Raw genomic sequence first — 21,367 nt, 5'->3', positions numbered from 1 at the left:
TGACGCTTATGTGCCCATTGTAGGCACTTTCGGTGGTGGACAGGGGTCAGTGTGGACACTCTGACCGATCTGCGGCTACGCAGCCCCATAAGCAGCAAGCTGTGATGCACTGTGTGTTATGACACCTTTCCATCATAGCCAGAATTAACTTTTTCTTTATTGACCCTGTCGCCGGTTCACCTGTTGTCCTTCCTTGGACCACCTTTGGTAGGTACTAACCACTGAGTACCGTTAACACCCCACAAGACCTGCCGTTTTGGAGATGCTCTGACCCAGTCGTCTAGCCATCACAATTTAGCCCTTGTCAAAGTCGTTCAGATCCTTACGCTTGCCCATTTTTCCTGCTTCCAACACATCAACTTCAAGAACTGACTGTTCACTTGCTGCCTAATATATCCCACCCCTTGACAGATGCCGTTGTAAGAAGATGAACAATGTTATTCCATTCACCTGTCAGTGGTTTTAATGTTGTGGCTGACCTTTTTTGTAACGAAAACCATTCTCAGAAATAGGTATAATTTTGTTTTAACCACAATTTAGGGTGAAATTGTGTTCACACAGTTAGTATGCTGTATGTACCAAGCCACAAACATGTTTGGATTTCTTTAATTTGATTTAAAATGTTTTCTTTGACACTTTATTTAGAAAAACAAACAAAAAACAAACAGACAAAAGAAAAAACATATATTGACTTTATTTTCAATCATAACAATACCATACATTCATTGGATTCTTTGAATTGTCATTTTAGTACGTGGAAGACAAGCCATCATGTCCATAAAACCAGATCTAAAAGTAATCACAACAACACTCTGAAATTAGGATTTTTTTTTAAAGGCTAAATGGTTAAAAAAAATATTTAAAAGGCACAATTCAGAATATTCAGAAGACTGTTAGTGTAATTATTGCTATGACATTGCATACAAAGCTGTCGCACATTATTCTTTTTTTTGGTGAAGTTACATTCAAATGCCAGGCTGGAATTTTTAACGATTGTTATGCTTTCGTTCATACAGTGGTACCTCGACTTACGACTGCATCTACTTACGACTAATCCAAGATGCGAGTAGCGATAGTCGTGAAAATTTGTATCGACTTGCGACCGACTGCTCCAAGATACGAGCGTGGAAATTTGCAGTTGGCGCGTCGGCGGCCAGTCAGCAGTCAGTCAGCGGGCGACCTACATCGTGTGTACACGTAGTTCGTGGCTTATCCATATTTTTATTCATATTCACTGTGTTTGTGCTGTGTATTTTGTTTATTTTCACCCATCATGATTTCAGAATTTATATGGGGAAAAATTGCTTCAACATACGACCGTTCTTATAGAACCTATTAGTCGTAAGCCGAGGTACCACTGTATCAAAGCATGCTTCCCAAATTATGAAGCTTAAATTTCTGTATTTCAAAACACCAAAACCACATTCATAACGCTTCAAATCTCCATCAATATAATAATATATTCTATTTCTTAATTATGTAATACCACTTGAAGTTGAATAAATATTTTACACAAAATATGTGCTTAGCAGTTGCATAAATATTTTACAGTAGAAAACAAACATCCTCAAAGGGAGTGATCAACTGTAGTGGACTACACCATTAAGACAATAATCTTCTCTCGCCAAGTCAGAGCTCCATATCAAATCCATTGTCCACCAAACAAGTGAATAACAGTCTGCCTTTGTCTATTGCTGGTTTTCTAAAAGATACTCGTTTGAAGCAGAAATAGGCACAATATTTTTTTAAGGTGGTAGAATAGGCACATCCTACAAAGGTAACTAAAACAGGACGGATATTGATTATTTGATAAAAGATACTTTCTGACGTCAACACAAAGGGAATGCTCAAAAAAAGAAAACTAAGACCATTCTGCAAAGACGAGTAACACTGGGCGAGTGTGAAATTTACCCAAGCCTGTGACCGTGAACCATTATTTGTGAGATAAGATCTGTCGTGATATCATTAACCATGGAATTAACTGGTGCAGGTGAAATTATATGAAACTATATAGACACTAAGATGATATAAGACCTAAGATGTATGGTACTCTAAAAAAAGCAGCAAGATATTTGAATGACTCCACCAGGAATTGACTTGCAGCAGAGCCAATTGGAGAGCATCCACTAGGGTAGAGTACAACCCCCAAATACCCTTTTTAAGTGTTGGTATGAGAAAGGGGGAAAATAAATAAATAAATGATAATGTTTCTCATATATATATATATATGTATGTATGGATGTATGTGTGTGTATAAAGACCATGCAGCCAGCAGTTTGAGTGCAGTGCCTCGTACCATTAGTGTCAACATCATTACTTAGGTTCATTGGTTTGTGATTACAATTTATTATGGATTGTAGCAATCATTTCCAGCATTATAACAAACAAGTGTTTGTAAAAAAAAAAAGAAAGAAAAAAAAAAAAGTGCATATGCTCTGAGGGACTAAGGCCCTCCCCTCCATACAGGAGTAAAAAAATATTAGAAAAGCACGCAGAAAAATAAAACCGGTGCTTTCATAGTGCCTTCTTTGAAACGCCTCATGTCAGCTTGCCGGAGGTGAGGGCGAGTAAGATGCTAGGTTTCTCCTCTATGACACGAACCAGCAGGTTATCTATGTATTCCTCCAGCTCGGTGATCTTGGAGTCCTTCTTGGAGAGCTCACCCTGCTGCTTCACCACCAGCGTGATGAGTTCTTCCTGGGTGAGCTGGGTGTATGGTCCACTTTCCACCGAGTCTGCCGCCTGAGGAGAAAAAGCTAAATGAAATTCTTTCTTTTATGCTACAGAGCATTTCGAAGACGTGCTTAACCCCACTCAAGGATGTTGTCAGATCTTGCCGGAATCCAGTGCATCGTAAAAACATAGCCACTACTCGACTCTAGGGCTGCCCCCTGAAAGTCAACCATCGGTCGAAAACCCGTCAGTCGGCGGAGATCTTTCAAGTCAAGCAGTCCCCTCTTACCGAGCTTATCTATCCGGTACTTGAACGGTTATAGTTTTTAATATATATATATATATAAATAAAATGTTAAGAGAAAAACTAAAACAAATTAAGAGCAAAATTAACGCTGCTTTATTTTCTGCGCATTACGCATGGAGAGATGACGGTCGGGGCACAATGTGCGCTGGCCGTGCCATCGTCACTCAGAGCACGGTCTCCTCGTGCGTGTGCGAGGCAGGCAGAGGGGGCCTGCCCCGCCCCCCTCGCACATCATTTCCATTCCGGTGATGGAGCGGAAGAAAGATTTCTCTTCTAATAATAGCAAAAACGCTTCTTAGACGAATACCTTCATATTACTGCAAGTTAGAAACCGGTTATATAGCCTAAATAAATAGAAAATCAATTTTCTTAATTTCTCCAATAGCGTTCACAGCACCGGTAGTGTGTGAGCTTATCGATACTATGGTCTTCAATAAGTAAGTTTGTTTTTCGCAGTTTGGTAGGCAATTCAGAGAGGCCCATTTGCATTCAGGTAACTTGTGGTAAACATTTACCATAATTCTAACTTAACCGTTATTTGATGCTCTTATTTAATGTCATAGATTAATCAGATAAACAAGATAATTGATTAGGAAAACAATCCTTAGTTGTAACTCCCGTCAAAGTTGTGTGAAGCATTTTTATCTTGTCTATAGCTTTATAAGAGGGTGACGAGTGACACTATATAAAGCCTTAGGGCTGCTACTGTCTTAAAACTATAAATTACATAAATCATATATAAAGCACATACTTTCGTGCAGTTAAATACAACGCTGTAGCATATTTTTTCATGCCAATATGACTGTACCTTCATCTGCGCTGCTTTGCCGTCATGGATCTTTATTTCTCTCACAGCAGGGATGCTGGTGGAAGTCAGGTTCTCTACTGAACTCATAGGCTTCACTGGATGAGGCCTGTTAAAGACATTTCATAGACCATTATGCAGACAATCAAAAGAGATTACATACAATAAAGCATCCTATGCAAATACAGCACCATATCTGATAGACATAAAAAACAACATTAGATCATATGCACCAGAACCGCCACTTCTTTTCTCATCACTTTATAAGCCAGACACGCACAGAAACGACAAGCTGTCCAGTAGAGCAACACAAAAAGAAGCCACCATTTGGTCACCACCAGATAAGCTAAAGACAATTGAACAACCAACCAGTAACCCCATTCGCCACGCAGGCTTAATTAAAATCGATAACTAACGTCTCATTGCTGGAAATTCACTGTTCAGGGCCTGTTCAATCTCACCTGCGTGGAGTTGACGTCAGGCCACCTCCATTGCTATTCTGCACACTGACAGGCTGACCCTCAGAGGGCGAGACCCAGGCCCGCAAGAGAGTTCTTCCCCCTGACTGGGACGCAGACTCCTCCATAGTTGCTTGCTGGAGCTCTGCAGGAGTCTCGACAAAGGGCCTAGAAGAAGAGGAACCTCCAGTGGAAGGATCTGAGGCAAATGGATCCTCCCTAAACAGAGTTTCTGCCTGCTCTGGTTGTCTCCAATGGCTCTGTGTTTTCACGTCAGCTTTTGGCTGCAGAGCTTGCGATGCACTGATATTTGCCTCTTTGTCTGAAAGACTCTGAAAAACAGTGGCAGCATCCTCATCAAGTGCAGGCTCCTGTTTGCCCTTGATGTCTGTGTTAGTCGAGGAAACCGGCAAGGGAGGAAGTTGTTTTCTTTTCTGGGAAAGAACAACCTCTTGATTTCCACTCTTGAGAGAGTTTTCAGAGTCATTGGCATTAAAGCTGCTGAAAGGATCTGTTGAATTGAATGGTGCAAAAAGTTTATCCATATCATCTGCCATCATCCCCTTACCTTCCAGTTTCTGCTCGTTCTGTGCTTTTCCTGTGAAAAGGTTATCTACAACTGGGTTCTGCTCCACTCGTGCCAAAGTGTCTTTGGAAATAAGTTCAGAGCAGGGAAACGGGTCCGTTCCTCCAAACTTCTCATTTGCCTCCATGATGATTTTGTCCAATTTGTTTCCATCTGAATGTGATAACTGATTGGTGCCTTTGTTGATGTTGTGGACAGTAACTAGTGATTTTGCATCAAGATCTGATTGTGTTACTGATTCTCTGTCCCCAGTTTTTTGTCTGGGTTTGGCTGTGGGTATTTCTTTATTTATGGTGTCTGATAGCTCTTTTTGCACAACTGTTGGTCTTTTATCCAGACTTTTTTGGTTGATTGGTGTGGGCACTGCTATTGGCTGCATATTTCTGTGATGAGCAGCAATGACTGGTGGCTGGAGTGCCTTCTTTGCGCCATCCCTGCTCACCACTGACTCTCTTTTTGTTGCGTCTGTGTTAACCGACACAGGGACTGCAGAGGCATTTGGCCTCTCAGATTGAAGAGCTCGTGCAACACTCTGACTTTGTTTTTGGTTGGAATCTGCCATAAGTCTCAAGTGTGTAGCAGCTACTGTTTGAGGGGGAGCAGGTGCTGCAAACCTTTTGGATGAAATGGGTTTGATCTCGGCAGGATGCATTTGTTGGACATGTGCGGGGTGCTTGTGCTTCTCAAGGGAAGATTGTCTGGGTGTAGGCTTCTCTGGTTCATCAACACTCATCTCTTGACCAAAAAATTCTGCTTGGTGATCCCTCTGTTTCTGATTTACCTCAGCGATTATATGGTCCCATCTTGTCTGCCCTTGTACTCCATGTCTTTTTTGTGGAAACAAAGTATCATAGTCGGGAAGTGGAAGCGGTGGCCTTTTAACATGCTTTGATCCATCTGACTCATCATATGCAGGGTTCTCAATCTCCCTGACAGACACAGAACTATGTCCTGCTGCAGATACACCCCTTGAATTTGATATTTCTGTCTGGGCTCCATATACAGCATAGCCGGGCGGCATTGGGGCTCGCCGCCTCTTCTCAGATAAGGCGGGGGATGATCCGGAGGAAGACAGATTCTCTGTGCTGCCATAAGGGGACTCAGATGAGCTTCTCTTTGGTTTGGGTGGAGCCAGGGATGTATGGAGGTTATAAAACATGTCAGGAGATTCAGATGGGACACTAGAGAGGGTGGATTCTGAGGTGTTTGGGGAAGGAGGGCGCTGCTGACTAGTGGTCTGAGAGTCAATGAGTTCAGGCTTCAGAGATTCGACCAATCTGCCAAGGAGTCAAAACAAAGGCCTGAAGGTCAGTGTGACCAATAAATGAAAACCAGAATTGTGAATTTATCCTCCACCACAGTACAACCCATCACCAATTTAGCAAGCACCTCCTCAATAACATCAGGTTGAGCTAGATTTAAAGCAAAAGAGTTCCCTTAACAGAATTTACATTACAATTATAAGTAAGGGTTACCATTATTATTGCAACACAGGGATAGTTCAGCACATCAAGTAATGCCACGTTTTAATTAATTAAATTAATTTTGGTTTCTCATGAGCTTGAATATAACCTTGTTCCAATAGTTCAGACATTAAAAACGTGCCAATATGATATGTACAGTTAAGATTTTCTTAAAGCTGGCCTCATGTTTTTTTGCAGACTTGCTTCTTGAATTGCATTACCATAAGCATGTCAATAAGTTCTAGCTCGGTTTAAGTCATGTTCCTAAAACTATTTAGGCTATCCAAAGAAATATCAGATGCATTTTTGCCAACCAGGATTGGACTTACTGTATTCATGGTTTATCTAGGAAGCCCGGTCACAAAATGAATTAAGCAGCCCCCAGGCAACTCAACTAGTCAAAGATGTAAGGATTTCTTCGTAAGAAGTTTCATTAAATGTGATGAGCTTTAAGGCTATCAAATAAATAATATACACATTTTATTTACAGGCCAATTGGGCTACCTGATAGCAGAACTCAATCATCAGACCTGCATCTTCCTGTTTCTTAAAGCACTAAAACAATGAAAAATTAAATAATGTATTTAATAAACGTACATGGTTTCCTGCAGTATAAATCACAAACCCATAACCTGGTTTCTGGCTTCTTTCAAAATGCTAGAGATCCAAACAACCTAAGGCTTAACTGCTGAGGCTTTGTAGAGATCCATGAAACAAACACACTTCAAAAAGCATTAAACTCAACCAAGGAATGGAAACTTTTATCCTTACCATTACAACGCAAATGTAAAAAATGGTCCAAAACCAACCAAAGAAACCTGGTTCAAAATCCAAATAGAACCACACTGCAATGTTTCCCTTTATGTGAGCTCACTTCATTCCACAACCTGTTTTACACCATACCATTCTTACAAACACATGACACACCCAGTTTCTGAAATGAAAACCAATCGGCACAATGCTCACTGCCCAAACTGGTTCAACAAGTTGGATAGAATTCAGTCTTTACAAAAAAGTCAAAGTTAAATGAAGTTAAACAAAAAGAACTGAAATTTGTGAAATGCCTATTTTGCTGTTAGTTAGAGATAGATTTTTTATTTTAGGGGAGGACTGATCACATGATAGTCATCATCAGATTCGTATCCATAAAATGTACACCAATAGTCGTGATCGGGAAAACCTGGAAGTTGCCTAAAAACTGCATAAAACAAGCAGGCAAATTTTGTAATAATCTGTGCTCCATCAAATTAGTAATTTCTCAGCGGTGCGTTCCCCAATCTACATTTGTTTACACTCGTTCCCACATGCCGATAACGTAAAATATTGCCATAAAGCCTGCCACTGATTTGCAACATAGCTCTAGGGAGGGTCCATAGATATAGAAACGTAGCTACCTCATTGACTGCTGCTGTATGTCGCCGCTATGTGTCTGCGCGGCCACCATATTGGAGCGGTCAAGGTCCGCTAGTAAACAAATACAATGTGTATTGAGAGATGCAGACCTCGCTCCAAAATTGACTGTAACTCGCTTTATTCTGAACCAAATTTCATGAAAATCGGTTCTGAATGAAGCGAGCAGATCCAAGTCAACACCTTGAACTCTTTGTTATGTTCCTCAAACCATTCCTGAGCATTTTTTGCAGCGTGGCAGGGCGCATTATCCGGCTGAAAGAGGCCACTGCCATCAGGGAATACCTTTGCCATGAAGGGTTGTACTTTGTCTGCAACAATGTTCAGGTAGGTTGTACCTGTCAAAGTAACATCCACATGAATGCCTGGACCCAAGGTTTCCCAGCAGAACATTGCCCAGAGCATCTCAGTCCCTCCACCGGCTTGCCTTCTTCCCATAGTGCATCCTGGTAAACGACTTACACGTAAACGATGCACACACACCTAGTCAGCCACATGATGTAAAAGAAAACGTGATTCATCAGACAAACCCACCTTCTTCCATTGCTCCATGGTACAGTTCTCACACTCATATGCCCATAGTAGGCGCTTTAGGCGGTGGACAGGGTTTGCGGCCACGCAGCCCTATACGCAGAAAGCTGTGATGCAGTGTGTGTTCCGACACCTTTCTATTATAGCAGCATTAACCTATTCAGCAATTTGCGCTCCAGTAGCTCTTCTGTGGGACGCGACGCGAGGGGCTAGCCTTGGCTCTCCACGTGCATCAATGAGCCTTGGGTGCCCATGACCCTGTGGCCTGTTTACCGGTTGTCCTTCCTTTGACCACTTTTGGTAGGTACTAACCACCGCATACCGGGAACACCGCACAAGTACTGCAGTTTTGAAGATGCTCTGACCCAGTCATTTAGTCATCACAATTTGGCCCTTGTCAAAGTCACTCAGAACCTTACGCTTGCCCATTTTTCCTGCTTCCAACAAATCAACTTCAAGAACTGACTGTTCACTTGCTGCCTAATATATCCCACCCCTTGACAGGTGCCATTGTAACAAGATGATCATGATATTTTACTTCACCTGTCAGTAGTGTCATTAAAAAAAATAAACAAATATCTCAGTATCTATTACAAAAAGGGAGACTCACCTTGGCTTCACTGCAGACACTTTTGCAGTACGGTTGAGGAAGACCATGGCAGAGGGGGTTTGTGGACTGCGGATAGGTTTCTGATTATCAACTGGGCTTTCGTCAAAGGGGTTCTGGCCATCTGGGCTGAGGGGGACCTCTTCAAATGGGTTGGTCGACTGGTGTGAGCCGTGAATCTCCAGATGCTGTGAAATCAGGTAGGGTGCTGGTTTGGGTTGTTCTCTGTTGAACCTCTCTTGATGAGATTCTTCCTTTCTCTCGTCCTTCTTTTTGATCATTCCAAACAGAGTGGAGAGGCGGTCACTCATCGAGGCCTCATCCTGCGGCTTCTGCTCCTCCACGTTCCGTGCTTCCTCCTGTCGTCTCTGACGCTCCTCCTCAAGCCTCCTTTCATTCTCCATTGCCAGCAACTTCCTGCGTTCTTCCTCTTTTCTTTGTCTTTCTTCTTCTTCTTCCACCTGTTTCTTCCTCTTTTTCTCTTCTTCAAGCATCTGCCTCTCCTTCTCCTCCTGATATTTGCGCTCCTTCTCCTCATGCAGTCTCTTGGCCTCTGCCCTGCATCTTTCCTCCTCGAGTGTGTTTGCCTCCACTCTGCGCGTCTCTTCTGCTTGTCTTCTCTCTTCCTCCTCCTGATGGCGCTGTCGTTCCAACATTGCTTTATCTGCAGCCTCTGGCCTGTAGGAAGGCACAGAGAAGCCCTTGAGGGAGTCCACAGAGAAGTCAGAGTTGTGTCTGTGGACATCTTCCACAGAGCCCTGGCCAGAGCTGTTCAGGCTGAGTGTAGACTCGCTCTTGGGTTCAGTTTCCTCTGCATACACATGGCTACCATTTATGCACAGGTTGTTGAGGTCACTGGAGCTCTGCTTGGATCGACTCAATATGGAAAAGGGACCCTGAGACACCTTGCTGTCACTGCTGCCTGTGCGCTTGTGGCCAAGGAATTTGAATTTCTTTTTAACTGGAGGGGGCGATAGAGAGACAAAGAAAGAATACAGTATGATGTCATTGTTTATATGGGAAACATTCTGCAGGAGCACCTTGTGTCTATTACACACATTTTAGTATTTTTAGAGCTAATTGCGCTTATTGTGTTACATAATCTCTGGTGCATTACAATGAAATTTCCCTGCATATATGTATGAACGTATGGCTATGTATGTGACAACTTGAATCTATTCAACCAGCATACACAAGCAATGGGAAGACATGTGTAGGCACCTCCAACTGTACACAAGAGTTACCTTCAGGAGAGTCCACATTGAGGCCGGAGGAGCGGCTGCCGCTGAGAGAGGAGTTCTTCTCAGGGAGAGTGCCCAGTGTAGACATTGACTGTGAGATGTTTCGCTGCAAGTTTGATTTTGGAGCAAAGAGGCTTTTGAGTTTCGATTTCTTCTTGACGCCTGGAGACTGATTAAGGGAACAAGCATCAGCTTCCCCCTCGCTGTCTGTAACAATCTGACTGACAGGTGGCACGATAGCAGAGGCAGAATCAGAGAATCCATCCTTTCGCTTCCCACGGACTTTATCCTTGAGCTTAGAAATGCGTGAGCGGGGTTTGTCTTGCATGGAGAGGTCAAACATGCTGGCTGACATGTTGTTCCTCATGAACTGAATGTCTATGAGCACTTCTCCTCTGGCCTTGTCCGCCTTTCCAGTTTTGTCCACTAGACTGAACCAACTGCATAGAACAGACAGAATAGACAGAAAATAGTAAATTAGATTAAAAGGAATTACACTTTAAAAAAATACACATGGATTCAAGTTACAAAGAAGGCTCACAAATACAATCAATCATTACACGCAATGATTGCTCACAATCATTGTACGCATTTGCAATCATTGGACAATGTGCCCAGTAAGTACGGAAGAGTTTTGTTTCAAACAACAAGGTAGACCTCCACCATACAGGTAAGAAGTCATGGTTAAGAGGATTTGTCTTTGTCAATGTCATCTGCATTAACCATGCTAGACTGGAGGTACAAACATATAAAAAAAAATAAAAGGAACTGGACAATGCACTCGATTGTCAGTACAGCGTGCCCAAAAAAATGTTTCCACTGAGTTTTGTTTCAACAGCATTGATTACTGTTGTATGACTAAATCAAGGCTAAGGGAAAACAACCAGGGGATATGCAGGAAGTAAATATTCCACAAAGTCCTTGTAGGAGAGGCACTTTAAGTGATCTAATGAAAGCTGTGCAAAGCCCATCCCAAATTCTTAATTTCCCCCACGCAACATGTGGCATGCCAAAATAAACAGAACATGTTAGCTCAGGCTGACCAGCCCAGACATGAGTAAAATAAGAAAACATTTTTTTATTTCTATGAGGTGACTTAACTTCACCTGGGACACTGAATCTTTACGGTTGACAATACTGTGACAATATATTGACATGGCATTAAAACTTTGTTGTATTTATACTAACACTAATCCAGTTCTATGACACAGGCTCTGGTCTGTCCTGTTAGGCATGTTGTCTCAGTAGAGTTGTGTGGGCATTTTCCTTTTAAGTCTAATGATTAACAAAGCCACCAGCTCAGCCTGCTAACAGTCAACGCTGGTGATATACAGTAGGTACATTTCAATAATCACTTTTATTGCATTTAATCTTTTGAGACAGTTTCAAGACATTCTAATCATTTAATATGCAATGTATAATCTCCAAAGAAAATTAAGGTCAAAAAAGTTTTTATATATTGTATCACGTCGTTTAGTAACTGTACATGGAGGATTTGCTTGATTTGATTCTTGGGTGATCATAATATACTGTAATTTACACAATATGTAAATGATTGAGGGTCAGACCTCTGCCATGGTGGCTGCAATGTTTAATAAAAAAAAAAAAATTGGCTAAATCAAGTTAAAGGTTTGTGCTGGAGTTGGGAAAAGTAAGTCTGACTCATTTGACAACATTTTTTGCATCAACCAGTTTGATTCCCTCACTGCTGAACTAACTATGTTTGTTAATGTTTGATGGAAAATTACTCTGTTATCACCCTCATAATGAAATTGGGTCATGTTGACAAAATGGCTCTTACAATGTTGCTCAGTGCAAATAATCATCTTAAAAAATTCGAAAATATACAGCAGGGACCATCAATTCAATTTATGAGACACATTCTGACTATGACACGCTAAAGGTTTATTTGTGGTCGTATAACCAAATTTCTATTGTGAATATCTCCAGCACTATTGTGTTAGTACAGACAAAAGGCTCTCTTGAAGCACGAAACCCTTGTCCATGATTTCAGACCATGTATCAGCAAGACAGTGAAGGAGGACAGTAATCCAACACCACCTGCTTCCAGGGGAAAAACACCAACATCCAATACCCTTTTTGCCAGTGAGGCTACTGGAACGAAGAAGGGGGCCAAGAACAGTGACAAATGAAGAAAAATATTTAAAATATAAGGGATGGAAAGAACAAGGGATAAACTTTGCCATGTAAGTGTAAAAACACAAGATAACATTTGAGATAAGAGTATGATAAATGTGTTTAATTTCTGCTCGGGACAAAGGCTGTCCTTGGCTAGGTGACACTGGTGTTGAATACATGAGGGATACATGACTCAAATGCTATCACAGGCTAAACACAAGGGCACAGCAAACATAGCAGAGATCAGTGAGACCAATTCACTGCTATCTTAATTAGTAGCTTGCACATTCATATGGGCTATAATTACATTTTTAAGTTGACAGTAACACACCTAAATTACATAAGAGGGTGTATACAACTCGCTTCAACATTACCATGATGTTTTATTTGGGATGTTTGTTCCAGACACTACACCCATGCTATTCATACCAAGCATGTCATCCTGAGTCATAACCTACTTGGGTGGGAGCATGAACATTTTCCAAGTTCTCATAAATAGCAGAAGCACCTGAAGTACTTAGTGTGGGGAAAAGGACAGGCCTCAATCACTATGATAGCAAAGGCAAAGATGGGCTTTACATTGGAGAAAAATGTACATACCTTCAAATATGAGAATGGTGAGACCAATACCAGCTCAGTGAAGCCTCAGCTTTAGGCTTCGGGCCTAAACCAGCTTAAGCCGGAGGAGGTAATATGATCCTGAGCGTTTGGATTGTTATCCTATCAGCTCCAGTCTCCGTTTTCCCTCCCTGATGCTGATAAAAGGTTTACATCTGTGTGTGCAAGTTAAGTGATAGAGTAGATTGTCGTATTGCGGGCTTTAGAGCTGTGAGGTGAATTACATTTGAAATATCCATACAGATTGGGGGTTGTAAAATCCAATAAATTAGTGTTTTGTCAAGTAATTCTCACAAAATGTGGCCTTGAAAGTGCTCCAGGGTTGGGAGTTTAGTGTTAAGACTTAATTAAGGTTTAAGTAATTACAAACAAATTATACCTGACACTGGCCACAACTTGTACCAGTTTGTAGACTATATAGGCCAATAGACCGGCATTTTACATTATTACTCCAAGTAGATTTCTCAGTACGGGTAATACATTTGAAAACATCCAACCTAAATAAATGTGATCTTTCAAATGTGTAGAAACTGAAAGATGATACAGTAAAAACAAAATTACAATTCGATCAAATAATGAATGAGGAGCTTTTTGTCCATATTGCAATTTAAAACCAAGCTATTTCTATAACAGCATTAATCACACCTCGAGGGTGGGCATTGCTGTTCCAAGCCAGTACCGATTTTACAATAATGTGTCTTCATCGGTTTGTAATGGCAACGCAATGGTGATCTGCTATGACGAGATGTAGAAACGGGGCACACATGCAACTCAGTCACAAAAGGTTATTAACTTCCTCTAAAGCTTTTGAGTTATAAAAAGGAAGTAATAAATGCAAACATAATATTTGGGATTTTGTGTAGTATGTAGCCTGTGTAAATATTATGTATATTATGCGTAATATTAGTAAGGCTTCCATTCATTTCCTATGTATAATGAGGAGTTAGAATAGAAGAGTTGACCATTAACAGCTGTTTGGGTACTGTACATACCCTGCTGCTCACTGTCCCTCCACATATATGTTTGCTCTTTTTTTCTGATTTAGGTTGAAAACTTTTTCCCCCCCTATCACGCTCCCTTCTTTGTTTTACACAGCCTTCGGAGGTGACCTTTTTTTTTTTTTTTTTTTAAATCGCTTCAAGGCACCACGCTTCTAGGGTGTGTGACGAATGATGTATATTGAATCTTGGTCAACCCAACCAGCGAGTAAGAAAGGCCTCGTGAAAGTAATGGAGGGGTCGGGCTGAGGTGAAAACAACCTCCTCCCAGAAACGCAGAGTGATTCTTCTGAAACATTCAAGAAACACAATTCAAAATTAAAAAATAAAAAGGGGAGGGTTAGAGGACACTCACTCGGTCCTCGGGCGAGCCGTGTGGTCGTGCAGTTCCAGCAGGTTGACCGCGGCTTGTCCCAGGAACTTGTCCAGCCCCACCTGGGCCCGGTGCATGACGATGACGTACAGCGTGCACCGCTCGGCGTTTCCCGGGTGGAAGAGCGGCAGGTCGAAGGAAGCCTCCTCCTTCCACACCGGGGCCACGCACTTCGGGCTCACCGAGGTGGAGAACTTGTCTTTGGCCACTTGGATGATGGCGTAGGCATCGTTGGTGCCGCCTTTCCCCTTGACGCGCAGATTCCGAGCTTGATGCACCGTTACCCGGACGCTGGTGGGGTAGAACTGCTGGCTCTGCTGGACCAGGGACATTGTCGGGTGTTTGCTGTGTGGACAAGGCTTCGATTTGAGTTCAAGAAGCCGTTCACTCGGTCGATCGTCGTCCTTCTCCTCCTTAAAAAACTCTCCGCCTTGCTGCTGTCAGCACTGCTCCCCGCTTTTGTTATGACCAGGAAGCGGCAACTCCTACTACTATCTCCAGGAAGGGTAACTCCTCCTTGTTACCGGGCTACGAAAGGACACATTTAAATACTTATATTTGCTAAAAAAAGAAAAAAATCGCCGTAGTGCAATTCCTACACTATCCAACTCAACTGGTTTATTTTCTTTTGAGAAAGAAATGTTCTTTCCTCCAATTTCAGACCGCTCCGTCCGCGGCGATGGTCAGTCCACTTCCCTAATATCGACAAATCCCGCCCATACTCTGCCAAGCTCCGCCCTGATTGGCCGACACGTGTGTCAATCCAATCCGACCGCTCGCACGATTGGACGCTGGGCGGCGGTAGCGGATTCCGTAATCAAGGACCTTAAGTAGGTGCCCGCATCGTCCGCAGACCGGGCGTCAGTTTACCTGTTCAGGGGCCACGCACGAGTGGAATTATAGCAACAATAAACTGATCAGAGGGCGGAAGGTTTGGCCCTGCGTCGCGACTGGGAAATTGTTAATTCCAGGTCGGTATTTCACACTTGAGCTGAATGTTTGTTTTGCAAACTTGTGAACTCTAAAAGCTACATAACGATCGGCTACATAACCTTTAAACCACAGAGTAGTTTCCATCGGAAGTTTGACACGTTTTCGAGTTAAAGACCCATTTTTGTTCACCCATAACTTTGTGTCAGCGTAGGGAATATGACGTTTGGCGGTTGTTGGAGGATCACTTCCATTCAGTTGCATAGAGAAATCAATAAAATAGACGAAATGTACAAAGACGGAGAAAGGAAGGTTGGGAAAAAAAGAAGGGTCGAGGTTTCACACAAGGTGGTTGCAATATTTTCTGTGGCAGTTTTTTCGCCTAACGAGACTCCCAAGCCATCTTTTAACTCCAAAACGCCTCCGACAACGCAAGTGATCCCCAAAATATGGCAGCTCGCTCCAGCAATGTGACGTCAGTTTCACATCCCCTAAGGCGGCGGTTTCCAACCCTTTCGGACTCACCGCCCACTTGAAAATCTCAAAAGTTTTCGCGGCTCACATCCGACCAGAAGTAATACGCGAGTCAAACAGTGCGTCCTCAGCGGACGTATATTTTAACAATCATATGCATTCTCATACATGCAGTGCAGTAGTGGTCAAACAAAAAAATAGTTGGGTTAAAAATAACCTTATATCTATGGAAGTTTAGCGTAACGTTTGTAACGTAAAACTAACAATAACAGGAGCACATTAATATTAACACACCTAATGAGAAGGCTGATGTTGCTCGGCAGACACCAAATTCTTGACGTCTGGCTTAAGGGACGACAGTCTCAGGCGAAGATCTGGATCAACATTCAGTTTATTCCTGTATTTCGTCTCACAGAGGTACGGCGTCGGGAAAGGCATCGGAAATCGCACAGCTCTGTCGGACAGATCGGGATACTCGGAAGCATCGTGGAGCCAATAGTTTGTCAGGTACTTCTGTGAGAAAGCCAGTTTCAATACGCTGTCGCAGGAGAGATCCACGAGACCATCCTTCTCTTTTGCGCTCAGGCCTGCGAGGGTCTCGTCACTGTGGCTGGCGAAGGGGGTTTTCCATCCAGCTGCGCTGCACATCTGGGACGGGGGAGTATTCGCGCAGCTTGGTCCTCAAACCATGCAGGTGCTCGTTGATATGATGGATCACGGTGACGGGAAGCCACATTTCTTCCTCTGTCAAAATATCGGACAGATTCTCAAACGAGTCAAAGTTTGACCGGTCAACTCACCTGGCCCCGCTTCCTCATTTTTGTTATGGTCGCTTCCATTTTATTCTGGACATCGAGCATGGTCACTGCTTTTCCTAGGAGACTGAGGTTGAGTCCATTTAAGTGGCTGAAAATGTCGGCCAGGTATCCCAGTTTAGCCAGCCGCTCAAAATCACTGAAGTGGTGTTCGAGTTCAAACTTTGTGTCGAGAAAATACACCCTCACCTCGGCACGCAATTCAAAAAGTCGCATCAGAACCTTCCCCCTTGAGAGCCACCGGACTTCGGTGTGTAACAGAAGCCGCTTATGGTCACTGCCCATCTCGTCACATAAAACGGGAAATAAAGGCGGCCGACTTTGGTTGAAGATGACTCCTCTGAAAGCCTCATCTAGAACAGTCTTTAGATCTGCAGCATTCTCTTTACAGCCAGCGCTTCTCTGAGTATTCTGCAGTGGACATGCTACGAGTGGAGCCACAGCTTTCTTTCACAGTGGGTGATGCTTCCCCTGCGCTGGCCCAGCATGGCACGGGCCCCATCAGTGCTCACTCCCACACATTTGGATCAATCATTCCCATTTGAAACTATGAATGTGTTCAGAATGTCAAAAATGGCCTCAGCAGTTGAACGCGTTGGTAAAGGTTTGCAAAAACAGGCCTTGCAAAAACCCTAACCCTTTTTTTTCTCCATTGTTTTCATACCTTACATAGGCAAGCAGGTTTGACAGATTTGTGATGTCTGTCAATTCATCCAATTGGAGGGCATAATAACGACTCTCTCGTACGCTCGTTATCAGCTGTTCTGACACATTCTCTGCCATCTCGTCAATCCTGCGTCTGACTGAGATATCAGACAATGAGATGAGGTGGATTAGCTTGCACACTTTTGTGGCAGGAAGAATTCAATTCTCCCCGATTGTATGCGGCTTACCGGCCTTGGCTATGAGTCGGGTGACCCGATAGGACGCTTCCGCTGCCTTTGCGTTCTCGGTGCCCATACATGACGTTTCGATTACTTTCTTCTTGCCCTGATACTCATTGAGTTTATTCTCGAAAAAATTCAAGCGGCTTGGACATGTCCTGTTGTTGTTTTGTCTTGAGGTGACGGCACAGTTTACATGGCTTCAGAGCTTCGTTTGATCAAATTTTGGAACACACCACACACAGCGGTAACGGTTCGTCCTCTGTGCCTGTCCAAAAAAATCCCAATGATAAATATTCAGCGCTATACTTTCTCCGAACCTTTCTTTTTTGTTTGACAGACGGGAATGTCCCATGGACTTCGCTTGTGGATGATGAAGTAATGGCTTCTTTCCTTTTCAGTGTGCCTGATGCTAGCCATCCATCCATTTTGATTATCACTGCAAGTTCAAAAATGTACAGGTGCATATTAATCGTGGTCCGGCTTGGACGTAGTACGCCCCACCATAAGGTCCTATCAGTGATGATGCATTTTTGAAGGTTTTAGAGAAAAAATACCATGAAATGTTTTTATTTTATTTAAGAACAAACAAATGTTTTTGTAATTTATAATTATTATTATTATTTTTTTTTTCAATAAAATCTTTGTGTTTTGCCCATGATTTGGGGGCCCACTTGCAATACCCTCGTGGCTCACTGATTGGGATGTCCCCGCTGCTCTAAGGAGCAGGTGGGACAAAATAATAAATCTATTTTGACAAAGGTTTAAGTGGTACCAGGTATCATACTTGCTCACAGGCTGAGCAAATGAATTTCAGCCGGACAAAATCTTGAAATTAAAAGAAATATGTTTAATTTAAAAAAAACAAGAAAAGAGGGAAAAAAAAAAACAAGAACAAGAGAGTGGGAGAGACAGATAGGAGGAGAGGTACACAGGTATTATTACAAGGGTTCCAGTGACCATTAACGTGGATGATTTTCTCAAGAAGAAAGGTTCAGGTTCTTCCTGTGTGCTGGGAAGAAAGATAGTGAAAGGAGGATACAGGAGAAATACTCCAAAATCAAGTCTTCTATGGATTACCTACCCACCCACATCGAGTGCACTGTACGTCAACGACCCGTTTGCTCAATAACATTTCTAACAAAAACACTGCAGAATTGACCAGAATTTGTGATTTATTTTATAAATACAAATTTTTATTATCATTTGCTCCAATATTTCTGTATTAGCATTGACGTCACTCTTTAAGAAGAATCCAGTAACTCTTAACATTTCATACATTGGTTCCACTTGCACACTCAAAGCCACCCAGGCAGGGTAAAGGTCAGCGGTATCGGGTGTACTGTGTTTACACCCGGCGCATCACAGTACCTACATATTTCTAAAAACATGAAGCATTTGACATTCAATAAGTCAAACGTGATGCGAGTTCATGCTTACTTTTATGGAGTTAATTGTTACTTGAATTGGGTGGGTTTTTTGCTTCCAATTGAACCTTTTGCACCCGTTATCTTTCTGGGGACCAACTGAAATACAGTAAGTTTACAGAAGAATAGAATGAACTGTTTTGGGGACAGTGCCAACGCAGTTACATTCAATGATAAAACTTCCTTCAGAGGGGAAAATGTGTTTTATTTTTTGATTTTTATTTATTTTTTTGTCAAACCACTGATGATTTAGAGGACTCGTGCATTCTCAGCTGATTGCCTTTGAAAACAGCTATTGCAACAATAAAAAACCTTGTTTTGTTAATTAAGAAAAACTTGTGATGCCAAATTTCAGTTTCTGCCTCTGCCTCTGAGGTGCCTCTATAATCCAGGAGGGGGCATCCTATGTTCATTCATATCTGTGATGTAATGCAACGGGAATATTATTTTCAGATTTTCAACAACTTAATGTGGTTTATTATGAAAGGCAAATTCCGTATCAGTGCTGGCATGAATACATGGAAGTAAAATAGAAAGACCTTTTAATATCCAAACGTTTCTGTCTAGCTGTCTTTTAACACATGCACCCAAAACTATGTGAGCACACACACACACACACACACACACACACACACACACACACACACACACACACACACACACACACACACACACACACACACACACACACACACACACTACAAGTGCATTCACAAGTATACGCAAACGCATTAGTTTGAGAGAGCAGGGTGACAAAAGTTGTCCACAGAGCAAATGCATATAGCTGTACTGTGGAAATGGATAATCTTGGATTCCATTTCATGCCGTAGTTAATATGCATAGACATTTTTAAACATAAAAAATAAATCTTTCATTACACATTAAAAATTAACATCACATGTCAATTTTCAAACATTAGCTTGTACAATTTTATTTGAAATGAAAAAGGTGAACAACGTCTCAAATGAAAAAACCTTCATTATTATATTAAACCAATTCACAGCTGACTGTAACACAGGAGGAGAGGAGAGGAGAGAGTACCGGTTTAGGATCTAGGATGCCTTTCTGTTTCTTTTGAATATTTGAAATTATGTAATTATTATGATTATGAGACGGGTGAAAAATATCCATATCATATCTACTGTAAGTTCGGGTCATGCATAGAACATCAGGATAAAACCTGAATTACACTGTTGTTTCACTCTTCCACAATCCACTTTTCATTCCGACAGAGCATTGAGAATGGTCCGTGCCACTCGTGTCCTGCTCCAGCTCCAGCAGTGAGTTTTTTAGTGTGCCATTAGGGGCCACTGGCCCCGGAACCGAGGTACCGACACTGTTCAGAGGATAGGAGCAGCGCTTTGAGTCTCGCTCTGCAGTGGCTGCCAATTTCAAATTGTCTTTGCTTGCACAGCGTCTCTGGGCGCCATGTGAAGCCACTCTGCTCGCCATTGAAGGTGGCAGGGGAAAGGGTTTACGGCTCCCACTGCTGCCCGCATCACTTCCCTCTGAGGGACTGGTGGCCACAGACTCTCCAACCCGCCTCCCATTGGTAAGCAGACTGGCCTGGTTCTCTGAGAGGCTGTGGTGGATGCTGCCGTTCTCACTAGTGGCGTGTTTGTGGACTGCGTGTGAAGAGTTGAGGTGCTCTAAACCTGTGGGTCCCAATGCTCCCAGGCTACCCCCACCGCCGGCCCTTAGAGCCTTGAGGCGATAATGACCTCTGCCCTCACCTCGATGGTGATACTGGCTGCTCCCCTGCTTAGTTCTGCTACTTACCTTCCTTCTCTGGGGGTGCACTGGGGCTACAGAGTTTATGGTAGGCAGAAGGTTATTTGTTGGCTTGGTAATGTTGTCTGTACTGGTGCTCGTGTTAGTGCCCACAGGGGCACGAGAAGCATTGTTGCCGTTATCTTGCACCACCTGTAGCAGGTTAGTGAGCTTGCATGGTCCTGGGCCAACACTGCTGATCCCGCTCGGTGTGGACGATGACCTGGCCGATGAGGAATTATGAGAGTCTCCTGGGGGGTGGCAACTGATGAACAGTTGGGACCCTTGTTCAGAGGTCTGTACTCCACTTCCAGTAGTGCATGTGTGTGTATAGGTAGACATGGCCTGGGAGCGGTGATAGCCTGGACAGCATGCAAGCCATGAGGCCTGCACATCTAGTCGTCGGAAGCAGTGGTGCACCACCAGGAACATTCCCAGAAGTGTGGCAGCGATCCCATAGAGACAGCTAAACAACAAACTGCTGTGGCTCACCAGCCACATGGCCATGGCCCCACAACACCAGAGCCCCATGAACAGGAAGTGGGTGGCCACTAGCACAGAGAATTGCACCTTCAGGGAGTACTGGTCCTCTGAGACCATGACAGGGTTTATAGTGGCAACCACAGAGTCTGTGGACAGAAGGCTGGTACTTCCTGCCAGTGCAGGCTGGCTCTCAGGCACAGGGGATGACAGGGAGGTTCCTGGACATTCTTTTGTCACGCGGTGCCTTAGGCGAAACACGGTGCACAGGAAATAGATCCAGGTCACCAATACCACCAGGCCAGCAGGGACAAAGAAAGCCCCCAGGCTGGGGCGCCACACGAGCCAGCAGCTGTTAGAGGCAATAAAGAATTCAGA

The 21,367-nt window shown here is 43.1% G+C and overlaps 2 protein-coding genes across 2 annotated transcripts in view; both read right to left on the bottom strand.

The window, feature by feature from the left end:
- Positions 1–679: 679 nt before the first annotated feature.
- On the bottom strand, positions 680–14,631 carry rab11fip1a (RAB11 family interacting protein 1 (class I) a). Its single transcript, XM_080004151.1, has 5 exons — positions 14,192–14,631; positions 10,085–10,521; positions 8,844–9,801; positions 3,789–3,894; positions 680–2,742 (listed from the first exon to the last, which is right to left on the bottom strand). Exons 1-5 carry the CDS (start codon positions 14,539–14,541, stop codon positions 2,539–2,541), a joined length of 2,055 nt encoding a protein of 684 aa, XP_079860277.1. The 5' UTR covers positions 14,542–14,631; the 3' UTR covers positions 680–2,538.
- A 3,562-nt stretch (positions 14,632–18,193) lies between these two features.
- adgra2 (adhesion G protein-coupled receptor A2) overlaps positions 18,194–21,367 on the bottom strand; it is a 34,516-nt gene continuing 31,342 nt past the window's right edge. The window contains exon 19 of the mRNA XM_080003330.1: positions 18,194–21,341. Within this exon, the coding sequence (XP_079859456.1) occupies positions 19,925–21,341 (1,417 nt within the window). The 3' untranslated portion in view covers positions 18,194–19,924. The remainder of the gene's footprint in view (positions 21,342–21,367) is intronic.

The sequence above is a fragment of the Zeus faber genome (genome assembly GCF_960531495.2).
Source record: "Zeus faber genome assembly, chromosome: 7".
Taxonomy (NCBI): domain Eukaryota; kingdom Metazoa; phylum Chordata; class Actinopteri; order Zeiformes; family Zeidae; genus Zeus; species Zeus faber.
This window is presented reverse-complemented; position numbering and strand designations above follow the sequence as displayed.

What these genes read in the sequence shown, in the direction of transcription:
- rab11fip1a (XM_080004151.1), bottom strand. Translation starts at nt 14,541, where the DNA reads ATGTCCCTGGTCCAGCAGAGCCAGCAGTTCTACCCCACCAGCGTCCGG. An exon ending in CAATGTGGACTCTCCTGAAG is followed by an intron (nt 9,802 to 10,084) that starts GTAACTCTTGTG and finishes CGCCCCCTCCAG; the next exon opens with TTAAAAAGAAATTCAAATTC. An exon ending in GTGTCTGCAGTGAAGCCAAG is followed by an intron (nt 3,895 to 8,843) that starts GTGAGTCTCCCT and finishes TGTCTTTAACAG; the next exon opens with GCCTCATCCAGTGAAGCCTA.